This window comes from Plasmopara halstedii (assembly GCF_900000015.1).
Source record: "Plasmopara halstedii genome assembly, contig: Scaffold_555, whole genome shotgun sequence".
Classification (NCBI taxonomy): Eukaryota; Oomycota; class Peronosporomycetes; order Peronosporales; family Peronosporaceae; genus Plasmopara; species Plasmopara halstedii.
Window position 1 is genome coordinate 1,571,474 of NW_020187475.1, and position 11,960 is coordinate 1,583,433.

The 11,960-nt window shown below is 44.8% G+C and overlaps 5 protein-coding genes across 5 annotated transcripts; 3 read left to right on the forward strand and 2 right to left on the reverse strand.

Annotated features, from left to right (window-relative positions):
- Positions 1-1,090: 1,090 nt before the first annotated feature.
- Positions 1,091-3,826, forward strand: PHALS_11840 (hypothetical protein F443_06344; the record flags this gene model as incomplete). Its single annotated transcript, XM_024727275.1, has 3 exons — positions 1,091-2,695; positions 2,763-2,845; positions 2,926-3,826. 3 exons carry the CDS (start codon positions 1,091-1,093, stop codon positions 3,824-3,826), a joined length of 2,589 nt encoding a protein of 862 aa, XP_024577868.1.
- A 114-nt stretch (positions 3,827-3,940) lies between these two features.
- Positions 3,941-6,216, reverse strand: PHALS_11841 (Uncharacterized conserved protein; the record flags this gene model as incomplete). The annotated part of the gene is made up of 3 exons (XM_024727276.1): positions 3,941-4,360; positions 4,441-4,524; positions 4,597-6,216. 3 exons carry the CDS (start codon positions 6,214-6,216, stop codon positions 3,941-3,943), a joined length of 2,124 nt encoding a protein of 707 aa, XP_024577869.1.
- Positions 6,217-6,483: 267 nt separating this feature from the next.
- PHALS_11842 (20s proteasome subunit alpha type 1) lies at positions 6,484-7,438 on the forward strand (the record flags this gene model as incomplete). The annotated part of the gene is made up of 5 exons (XM_024727277.1): positions 6,484-6,640; positions 6,710-6,897; positions 6,964-7,093; positions 7,153-7,304; positions 7,373-7,438. 5 exons carry the CDS (start codon positions 6,484-6,486, stop codon positions 7,436-7,438), a joined length of 693 nt encoding a protein of 230 aa, XP_024577870.1.
- Positions 7,439-7,678: 240 nt separating this feature from the next.
- PHALS_11843 (otu ovarian tumor-like cysteine protease) lies at positions 7,679-10,546 on the forward strand (the record flags this gene model as incomplete). Its single annotated transcript, XM_024727278.1, has 7 exons — positions 7,679-8,197; positions 8,265-8,391; positions 8,516-8,617; positions 8,705-8,919; positions 8,987-9,681; positions 9,743-9,971; positions 10,052-10,546. 7 exons carry the CDS (start codon positions 7,679-7,681, stop codon positions 10,544-10,546), a joined length of 2,382 nt encoding a protein of 793 aa, XP_024577871.1.
- Positions 10,547-10,706: 160 nt separating this feature from the next.
- Positions 10,707-11,768, reverse strand: PHALS_11844 (dipeptidyl peptidase iv; the record flags this gene model as incomplete). Its single annotated transcript, XM_024727279.1, has 1 exon — positions 10,707-11,768. The coding sequence occupies one exon, from the start codon at positions 11,766-11,768 to the stop codon at positions 10,707-10,709; it is 1,062 nt and encodes a 353-aa protein (XP_024577872.1).
- Between the last annotated feature and the right edge of the window lie 192 nt (positions 11,769-11,960).

The window sequence follows — 11,960 nt, forward strand, 5'->3', positions numbered from 1 at the left end:
TTCCCATACAGTCACGAGATCCTTCGAAAAAAAAGCACTGGGGTTATACGTTCAAGCTACACTGCACAAACTGGTTCTTGCACATTCTATTGCACCTTCAACCGCCTGAAGAATTTACGGGATTGCATATTCAAATTCGTTTTAATCAATTTTCTGTGAAAGCTTTTGCAAGATTTGACAATTTGTTAGCGATTAAAAGAGCTTATTTAATGTCAAGAATACATTTATAATATGTAGATAAACATAGAAGGCTCGCTGCAGAATGTTTTTTATGTCGTGATGTCGTGGGCAAAGGCTATTTCGAGGTTTCTTGATGTTGAACAGTGTAATTATTTGGTGATTCTACAATCGGAATTCCAGAAACATTTAGAAACAATTTGTGTCAATCTGATTCAGTTTCTATTGGTAATTTGGCACCACCGGCGACAAAGCTGACCATTTAAACCTCGTGAGCTCCAGCAGATGAGTTTCTTGAACAGCTGATGCATAATCAAATTTCTTCCTCATGATGCTTAGCCATTTCACGGCATTTAGATTTGGTGAAGTGTTTCGAAGCATTCATGGCACCAGGCCTCTCATCTTTGCAGCCGTATAAATTTCTGGCAACAGTTTTTGAGCTCGTGAGCTATTAGAGATTCGTGTAATTAGCAAGTCCAAAACACTAAGATGGCACTTGACCCGGCCGCACGGTGTCTCGCGGTTCAGAAGCTCTCAAGCTGTTGCTCTGACACCTTTCTAACAGCATAAGTATATTAAGAATCAATTTGTCTAATGGCAAAATTTTACTATGGCCTTCGAGAACAGAATCTCCATGCTTACTCATACCAAATTATGAATTCATGGTTAGGTGACAGCGAATATTTGTAAATACAAAGTACCTGCTTTGCTTTTAAAACCAATCCTAACGAAGCACACATGTAAAAAAAAATCCTCCTCTCTGACTTGCGTTCTGTATACCATCGAACAATCTGCACCATCCAATACAGCCTCATATTTGGATGCCACCCCCTCCCATCAAGTGGATAGCTAAATCTTTCTAATTTTATTAAATTTCTCCAACAAAACCAACATTCCGACATCTCGAGCCCACATGGGTTTTCACGATACACAAGGTTTGTCTTGTGAGCGCGGGAAAAGTTCTCCATTGTTGGACTCACAAACAACCTTACCGTGCTCTAAACAGCCTACGCTCATTTTGAACGTAAGCAATACAAGCGCTACTTGTGGTTCACCTGCAGCTACTACGGCGAAGCCGCACGGTCTAAAGCGCGCGCCAGGCGCTATACCCACTTGCGCGCCATGTAATAAGAATCGTAAATTTGAGATAGAGGAGAGCAGCTGCAAGGCACACACAGATGCTAAGAGCAAAAGGCGTCGCTTGAGCCTTGGAAGTAGCAATCGCAGTGCAGCACTATCGCGATTAAACACTGCATCTGCCGAACAAATTCGGCAACATTTGCATGACGTACGTCGCGAGCTCTTTTTGCGACCAATGCTCGCCATCGTGTCGAAGCTAATGTTTCACAAGATGAATCATGGGTTTTTTAATGAGCGGGTTGATCCAGTAGCGTGGAATATTCCACACTATTTCGAGGTGGTTAAGCACCCCATGGATCTTGCAATTGTAAAAACCAAATGCTTGAACCTTGAATTTGCCACGGCGGACGAATGCGCAGACAGCATTCGCCTTGTTTTTAATAATGCATGTTTGTTTAATCCACCTGGTCACATTGTTCATGAGTCAGCAGCCGCTTTGCTGAAGGATTTTGAAGCTGAATACGCCAAATACAAGGCCAAGACAGATGCGATGGCCAAACGCCGCAATGAACACTCGTGTCCTTATTGTCTCGATAACGTGTGTGGTATTTGCAACGAAAAATGCATTAATTTCGAACCGCCATTTGTCATGTGCTCGGGTGCATGCCGTCAGCGAATTAAGCGTCATGCTGTGTATTACAAGAGTCCTGATGGTCAGTACCATTGGTGCTCCAAGTGCTACACCTTTTTGCCGAAAGTACTCTGTCTGAAGTCCCGAGTTAGTTCTAGTAATGATCAGGAAGAAACAGCTATAGTGACGGAGTACACGGTGTCAAAGTACGCGCTGCTAAAGTCAAAGTTCACGGACGAGCTTACGGAGCCTTGGGTTCAGTGCGACTTTTGCAATGGCTGGGTACATCAGATCTGTGCATTGTTTAATGCTTGCGAGAACGCTGACGAAGACAATGAAGTGCTGTACATATGTCCGCTTTGTCGCCTTAAAGAACTCGATGCTAATAGAAAGAATGATGAACTGGGGATGTCTCCGATAGAAACATCCGTCGAGGATTTTCCCACTGAAGTATCGGAAGATTTACAAAGGTCTCCCAGATCGGTATTTAAACGTCGCTCGTATGTAAATGGACTCACGCGAGCGCTAGGTTTCGATAAGAAGGTTGGGGATCAGGTGCTTGATTTTATGACTCAAGGAGATATAAAAGCCGTAGATTATTGCAATGTGACAAGGTTTGTGAAAAGTGAAGACTTGCAATCTTGTGATTTGTCACGATTTATGCAGAGATGGGTGCAGCAACACTTGAAGAAAATTGGGGAACACGAAGCTGGACATACTATTGTTGTCAAAGTTGTGTCCTCTATCAAAAGTTCTTGCCATGTTAGTGCAGTCGTGCGCGATCACTTTCGGTCTGCATCTCAAGAGGTAAGCTTATCTTATGCCAACAGTTTATAAACTATCACTTATTCTCGTGTTTGATCTTTTTATCTAGTACCCACAATGCATCGACTATACGTCGAAGGTTATCTTTGTTTTCCAGATGATCAACGGTGTCGAAGTTTGCATCTTTTCGATGTGAGTTAATAAATTTCACGCGCACCTAATATAATCTCGTGATTTAACTCAACACGATACTGTTGCTGATATGTATACAGGTATGTCCAAGAGTACGATAAGCATTGTCTATTGCCCGCAAACCGCAACCGGACGTATATTGCGTATCTTGATAGTTTGGTGTACATGCGTCCACGACATATACGTACTAGCTTATATCATCAGATCCTCATCTCGTATCTAGCTGCTTGCAAAGCGAAGGGTTACGAGTATGCGCACATTTGGGCATGTCCCACAACGCGTGGAGGTGACTTTATCTACTGGTGCCATCCTTCTTTTCAAAAGAACCCTGGCAAAGAACGCCTTCTACAGTGGTATTTAACTATGGTAAGAAAAGCAAAAGAGCTGGGCATTGTGTTTGCATGCGACGACCTGTTTACTCGCGAGTTTAAGTCGCTGGAAAAAACTTTAGATCTGCAGCTTCCCCCGCTCTTTGACGGCGATTTTTGGCCGAGCGAAGCCGAGCGACTTGGCGAATCACCGTCCAAAAGAGGGAGGAAGGAATCAAATAGTGCAAGTGCGAGCAGTGCAGTATTTCGCAAGCGGGTTGGCGAGTCGGTGAAAGCAGCTTGTGATTCGCTGTTCGTCATAGCCTTGCAACCCACATGCGTCGCTTGTAAGCAGCTAATTATTAATGCTGCATATTGGCGCGTGAAAAATATAGAGGCTTTGGACATTTACTACTGTCACCAGTGCCTGGCGGAGGCAAAGATGTCCGGTATTGAACAGGAGTCAGTGATTACTGAAGTATCTCCACCCGACTTCTGTTTGAATAGCAAGATGGAGGAGGTGACCTTATCCTGCTCATTTCTCGACCACCGCTCCAGCATGCTTAAAAATTGCGAAGAATACCACTACCAATTTGACAGCTTTCGACGTGCAAAGTACTCTACGATGATGCTTGTCTATCAGATCTACTCATCGCAGCGCTCTGCTTTATGAGTGCGTGTCTGTAGTTTGTTTTCTTCGCTAGATTTGTAGTAGTACCAAAAACATAAAAAGTGATGTGAATGACAAGATTGAATTCTCTGAGCAGGCATGGAATTCACGCAACTATCAAACGAATGAAACTGGAAGTGGCACCGCGCTAGCTGATGCTTCCTGCTTGAGGTTCTCTGCATCTAGCCACTTTTCGTATTGCTTGCAAAAATTTACAGGATCAAGTTTAAGCGCGCTGTACATATTTGCCAAGCGTCCGCCGTCAGGAATAAACAAGTCCGAGCAAAGCTCTTTACGATCCTCACAAATCATCGACGCCCCGCCAGGCAAGGGTTTGCTGCCTCCAAATTGTGAATCGAAGTAATGCTTGTGGTGGTATGCTTGCATCTCTCCGAAAATTATCCTCTCTACAGAATCCTGAGACGCAGGCTTGTTCAAGTCTTCATCCTCATAGTGCAACCAGTCATCATCTAGCTCAGGTCGTACGTAGAGGTAGACCTCGGTGAGTAAACTAAAACAAGTGTATTTCTTGACCCACTATGCACAATTCATCCAAACATCAGGAATTAATGATGGCGGAGAAAAATTAAATGCAACGCTATTGCCACAGAACGAACCTGGTGACCTAAATATTTTGCTTGTGATTTCACCAATTTTAAAGCGTACAAGCGGGGTAATGGGATTTGCAAAGCTACCACACGCTAGTCACAATACATATCATCAGCAAAGTAAATTAAATGGTCAGTACAACGCGATTGCAATATCCGACGGACCTTAAGCCACACTATCGTTTGCCCGCGGCAGAGCGCATTCTTTATAATGTTTGGCTTTCGTTTTGTCAGCTTTTGCAATATCCTTAAAATACTCGTGATTGTCCTAGTTGATTGTATAGAAAACTCATTCAGGTCTTCCTCGAAGCGAATAGCATGCTTTTCTAATTCTTTTTCAAGCGCATAAAATCCAGTCTTCGATTCATCCGAGTCCTGACGCGATACTTGTAGGTAAGTATTGATGTCCTTATTCATGAACTTTGTCAATGTCGTCAGGACGTTGGCTTCCAGAAAAAATTGCATAAAGTATTCCGCTTTGCACGCATGACTTGCGCGGAAGTGCTTAAAAATAAGCAAGATAATTAAAATTGACACATCAAGAACAATTGCTTTCTCGCGGAGAATCCACTTCCAGAACTGATTGTCGCTGTTTTCGCTACCAGGAGCAGAAAAGTCCGTTATACCGTATTGATCTCCACTACCTGAAGGTCTTCGAGAGTAAAACGTCTTTTTGTCTCGAGCATTTAATGCGCTTCCACATGACAAGGTCACAAGGTTCCCTAGAAATGTAGTAAAATCTCGCATGCAGGGTAAAAACAATTGGTATAGCGTTTCTATACGCATCTCCCATTCATCATCAAGTGTGTTCAGCGGTCCCATTGCTAAGTCAGCATCACTAGACTGCTGACACTTAAGCTCGTAATTCGCTTTGTGCAAATACTTATTGTGAATAATTTCACGTTTCTTCGCAAACTTCTTCTTTTGTGGATAGTATGGATCTTGCGGATCCAGTTGAATCACATCGTGGTAAGGCTTAAAGGTCTTGCAATGCAACACACCTGCAGCATCATCATTTAAAATTGATAAATCAATGTCACTCCGCTCGCGTCGCAATCGCTTTAGTGCGTTTAACTCGTCAAAGTCACCCATGATAGCAGAGAACCATTCATAGAATAACAGCAGCAACCTTTTGATAGGAAAACCAGGCAGCACATTGAGCTGGCTGAGACAGTCTAAAATTGAAACCAATGCATAGGATGGTCCCATAATTCCGATTATCATCAGCTGGCGATCGAACACAGCATTCTTCTTGTGTGTGTTGAAGATGATAAGCAGATAGACGAGCACCATGTCTTGCTGCAGGTCACTTATGAGGGCGTCGACCTGGTCTAAGTCCAAATGCTGGAAGTTGAGACCCCGAAATGCGTGGATTGAGCGCTGTAGGTGATCTGTAAATACTGTAAGAGCGCCGCACTCTTGCAGCAATTCGTTGTTTGCTCTAGCTGCCTCTACTTGGGCCAAAACGCCCCCGCGGTTAACCGAAGATCCACCACCGCTAGAAACTGTGCGCAGCGACCCTTCTGAAAGAAGAAGTAGCTCACGCTTGGCTCGATAGCTCTTGTCGAGTGTTCGCACGTTGGCTGCCGATGTGTTCTCCATTTGATTTAGCAAAATACATACACGCTCGCGGGACTTGCGGCGTGAGGTCGCAATTTTTTCCCATAGTCGCACAGAATCTCGGTCTGAGTCCAGATCAACGGTCTCCTCGTGCACATATGTGCAAAAGAAGTAGGCGAGTTTCTCCTGAAGCGACAACCCCTTGAGCAGCGCGTCCTTAGTCATGGGTAAAGTCAAGTTTTCGGTCGAGGGACTATTTCAGACATAGCACACTGTACATGAGCTGAATATATTACAATGCTTTATTATTTTCCTCTAAATGATATATCCTTCACATTAAAGCTACAAGGTTTTGTTGATATCAAAGTAAAATCGATTGATTAATAATTTGAAATCCTAGTGATAGTTTTGAAAAATTACTATTTTCTTGTAATACTATTCAGAATTTATCTTTTAAGTGAACAAATCTTTCTCCCCCATATTGGTTATAAGATGTTCCGCAACCAGTATGACACGGACGTGACGGTGTGGAGTCCTCAAGGTCACCTGCACCAAATTGACTATGCAATGGAAGCTGTTAAGCAGGGCAGTGCATGTCTAGGGATCACGTCTAGCAAATTTGCAGTACTCTGTGGCATCAAGCGACAAAGTTTGGACCTGGCTGAGCACCAAAATAAAGTTTTTAAAATTGACGAGCATATGGGTATCGCTATCTCAGGGCTTACAGCTGATGCGCGTACACTTGCGAGATATATGCGCACAGAAAGTCTAAACCACAAATTTGTCTACGGCAGCGCAATCACTGTGGGGCGTTTGGTTTCGGACGTGGCTGACAAAAAACAAGAGTGCACACAGTCGTACATTCGCCGTCCTTACGGCGTAGGACTTCTAGTTGCCGGTGTTGATGTGCGTGTTGTTTCTCAATGCATTAAGTAAGAATCAACCAACTGACAAATCTTGTAATGGCTGCAGAAAAAAGGTGTACATTTGTACCAGACGTGTCCATCCGGTAATTACTACGAATATAGGGGCATTGCCATTGGTGCGCGTTCACAGTCAGCACGCACGTACTTTGAAAAGCACTTCGAGAGCTTCCCGGACTGTAAGTGAACTACGTTTAAATAGCAGAAAGCAAGCTTACAGTTACTCTATTTATGGCAGTGAGCAAGGACGAGCTTATTCACCATGCTTTGCAAGGAGCGCGCGGCTGCCTTCAGGGTGATCAGGAGTTAAGCATCAAAAATATATCGATCGCTGTGGTGGGTGTTGACCAACCTTTTACTATCATCGAGGGCACCGAACTGCAGCCTTACGTACGGATACATGCACCGTTTGATTTAATTACTTTTACAACGAGACTGACGATACATTTTGACTTCAGATTGATGCTGTTGAAGTGGCTGATGTGAAGGAGGACGAGGATGGCGACACAAAGATGGAAGAGTAGAAGGAAGTAAGGTGGCTATCGGGATGTTGTAGTGGCGACGCAATTCATAAATCGAATTGACTTCAATCAATCCTTGTTGGAAGGGAAGCTACAGTGATTGTAGCCCTTGTTCTATGCAAAATAAGTTTCTTTATAAAGTCAAACTATTTCGTGTTGGTGGCTCTATTTTTGGCCTAGCACCAATATTGATGTGACTAAATCAGGAAATTCCTCTTGTCTAATTGAAGTGCGCTTTTCGAGATGGAAGCAAAGCCGGGCATAGACGAACGTTTCTACACTCCTCGCAGTTCAGCTCGGCGAGGATATTCTAGCACCAATTTAGAAGACGAGCGCTTTGTGTCACCTCGAGGAAGCGCTCGATCTGTTTCGTCCGATGATAACGAATACTTAACGCCTCGAGAAACAGTGTCTATACCAGTCTACAAAACAGGGTCATCCTCTACCGTGTACAAAGATGCAGCTTTTCGAACCAGCAATAAGCGACTTCCAGTAACAGAGCCGGCGTACAACTTATACGATTCTAAGTCGCAAACTTCGTCGAAACCGCATCATGCCACACCACCTGCAGACGATTACGATCTATTCTCGGCTGCGCGTCATAATCGCTACGATTCGGTCGAATACATGTTGGACCATGGTACATCTGTAAATTCCAGAGACGCATTTGGCAACACTTTATTGTCCATCGCATGTCAAAATGGACTTAAGCGCATGGCCAAGCTCGCATTGCGGCGAGGAGCCAACATAAATAGTCAGAACGTACGCTTGTTTGTTTGTGTCTAATGCCACTTGAAATATCACTCACATCCTGGTGATGCTTCCGTAGATTCGAGGAAACACGGCATTGCACTTCTGTTTTGCTTACGGCTATGGCGACTCGCTTGGAGCTTACCTTATTTCCAAGGGCGCTGACACTACAATAGAAAACGAAGAAGACAGAGTTTGTTTCTATGGTATCTCTGCTCGGAAGTAAAAATAAAATAATCATATGTTAGCTACCGGTTATATTCTGTTTTACATTAGCGTTAGTTCCATAATTACACTGATAATTTTTAGTGCCTTGTTGACGTATTCTAGTCATGGTGTGTGAGCGGCCTTTTGCTCTTTTTGAGGAGCGTCAAGATGATCCGATGGATGGACAAGGCCGTGCAGCTAGTGATGACTCCGATCTTGAGGAAGGTTCGTGCTAAAATATGTCAAAAGCTCCAACAACTCGTTAGTAGCGGTGGAGTGGAGTGTTGACCACTATGATTTTGCATGTACTAGAAATGATGCGCGTCAACGTATTAGACATCGAGTGGAGGCGTCAAATTCACGTAGGTGACAATCTGGACGCCCAAAATGTGTTTGGCAATTGGTGTCCAGCCAGGGTCCTGCGGGTTGCAGATGGGGAATTGCTGTTGCAATTTCTCAACATGCACGAGTCATGGCACCAATGGCTGCCAGTAGACTCTGGTCGGCTAGCACAAATGGGTTCTAAGGTACACAATTGTTGTGGGCTGCTATTGATTTTCTATAAATTTAATGATATTCTCTAATCATTAATAGACTCGAAGTGACAGTGTCCCGATTCGGCAAGCGCAGCAGATTGAAGTGCGTCCAGGTGGTGGTAATAGCAGTTTGTGGAAGGAAGCGCTCGCGGTAAAAGCAGGTGGAGGATCCATTTTAGTGCGGTATGCTGGACGAGATAAAAATTTTGACGAGTGGATCCAGTTTACGCCAGAGAGAGTAGCACCAGCTGGAGAGCACCTGCGGCTTCGTGGTCGCGGTAGTTTGCTGGAGCAGCGGAAAATGGAGCTCAATGCATCAAATTCACCCCATCGTCGTGTGATTCAAGCGCAGAATCCGCGATTTACGCACTATCGGGACTCGTTGCACGCGGCGTTAGGGCTTAGAATTTTTGATATTGCAGGAGATGGCAATTGCTTGTTTCGATCTGTGAGTCACCAAGTGTATGGGAATGACAGTCATCATGCTCTCGTACGTGCCGCGTGTATGGATTACATGGAAAGTGAAAAGGAGTACTTTGAGCCTTACGTAGTGGGCGACATGGCAGCGTTCATGCGGTACTTGCGCTACAAAAGGCGAGACGGTGTTTGGGGGGATGATCCGGAGCTGCAGGCCTTATGTGAGCTATACGACCGTCCAGCTGAAGTGTTTGCCTATGATCCCCAGAACGGTTTTCGAAAGCTTCGGTGCTTTCACGAAAATAGCGGCCTCGCTCGTAGCAGACCCCCGATTCGGTACGTCCTAAGACGATTAGTTTTCCTTCAAGCATTTAATGAATCTTACAATTACTTTAAGGCTAAGCTATTATGGTGGAGGACACTACGACTCGCTTGTGGGTCCTGATCACCAAGTTAATTTGGTCAATGAGATACCTGGTCAATGGGAGCAGCGGCATATCGGATACTCTTATCGTATCAACTCTCGAGAAAATAGTAACGATACGCCGGGTGGTGAGGGACAAAAAGTGCAGATCCAGTCAGAACATGAACGCACAGAAGTGGAGCAGCTGGAGCAAGTCCTAGTGGTAAGATTTAGTTTTAGTTATTTGATCATCAATGGAAGGCGCTCGTGAGCTTACTCAGCTGTTGCGCTCACTTAATGTAGCAATCTCGCAACGAATTCGATGCTATGGATAAAAGCCTTGAAGAGACGCTTAATTTATCGCTTGCCGAGCACGAAGAAAAATCGAAAGCACAGGTTGAACGAGAACGCGAAGAGGTTGAAGAAGCTACTCGAGAAAGTGAAATAGCAGCCATACAAGCTGAACTTTTGGCTAAGGCAAAGGAGGAGTCAGAAGAAGAGCAGATGAATTCTGCTATCCAAGCTTCTTTGGATGGTCACATTGGGTTTGATGATGGTGATTTTGATGCTCAAGTGTCTGCAGCAATTCAAGCATCTTTGGGAGAAGCTGGAACAACTCTTGGAGATATGAGGAAAGACGATGGATACGATGAACAATTGCATCGTGCAATAGAGTTATCATCAAAGGAGTATGCACCATCACCGATCCCGTTCGGTCAATATGTTGATGATTCAATCACTACGGATGAAATGGACGAGCTTCAGCGTGCAATACAAGCTTCGCTCGAGCGATCTTAAATTAGCCAAGACATGCAGTTAATCGCTTTTATGCTGGACAACTACAAACACGAAGTACTTCAATTTTTACGAAATTGCTCAGGACGAGCGCGAATCCCCAGAATTTAGACCTTCTTTCGTCCGGTCTCGATTTCAATTTTTGCTTTCTATTCCCTTAACGTTACAGATTTGTTTCGACATACTCTGCGATACGCTGCTCCATGTAAATTCGGTCTTCTAGGTGGCGAGGCGAGTGACGTTCACAAGGAAAGAGCAGCAAGTCATAGTGCTTACGTTCATTAATGAGCGCCGTGATAAGGCGAGCGGTGTGGCGAAAGTGTACATTTTCGTCGATTAAACCATGAATTAGCATGAGTTTTTGCCTATTCTGCATGTTTCCAACCGCCTCCATGACACTGCCTTCCCTATAACCCGCAGGATTTAGCTGCGGTGTAGACATGTAGCGCTCTGTGTAGCACGTATCATAGCCGTCCCAACTTGTAACCGGAGCACCGGCTATTGCGAGCTTGAAAGTTTCTGGCGCCTTCATGAGACAAATTGCCGCCATGTAGCCACCATAGCTCCAGCCATAAATGCCCACGCGTCCTTGAATTGCGATTCCGTCTTCTACAAGTTTGCGAACGCCTTCCTGCTGGTCTGAAATTTCTATTGTGCCCATGCAGTGCTTAATAGCGCCCTCAAAAGCTGATCCACGTCGAAAGCTACCACGATTATCAACTTTAAGCACCACATATCCCATATCACGGAATCGCTGTGCTCGCATATCCACGGTCATCGCCCACATGCGCGAAACCCGTTGGACATGAGGGCCTCCATACACACTCACAATTGTTGGATACGGTCCGCTTCCATGGATCGTTGAATCGGGCAAGTAAATAGCTCCGTAAAGTGTTTCCTTGCCATCACGTGTCGGGAACGATATAATCTTGGGCTCACACAACTTAGACTGTGCCTGCAAATCTAACAGACGCTTGTCTTCTTCCTCTAATGTAAGCGGATAGGCTGACTCTTGAATCCATTGATGAATAGCGGCAAGTTCAGCAGATACAACTGCGAGCGAAGTAGAAGGTGAAGAAAAATTGGTTGCTGGAAAACTAGGCTTCACTGCCGCAAACTGAGCCATCGAGGGGACAGTGCACACTAGCGCTCGGGGGGGAGTCGTTGTATTGCTATACACATCAACAAACATGCGGCAACTACTATCCATGACAATCATGTGCATGCCTTCATCTCTAGTAAGTCGCACGAGAGGAGGGGGTGGGTCAACAGCTGGGAAAAGAGACGTGACGTACAAATGCCGCTCCAAAGGCGAATCCGCCGTGCCGCTAAAATATACGACTGCTTGAGCCAAGTCGACTCCTTCCACGGACTCCACACACCACTTACCGCTAGTCACAGCTCCAAGTAGACGCGC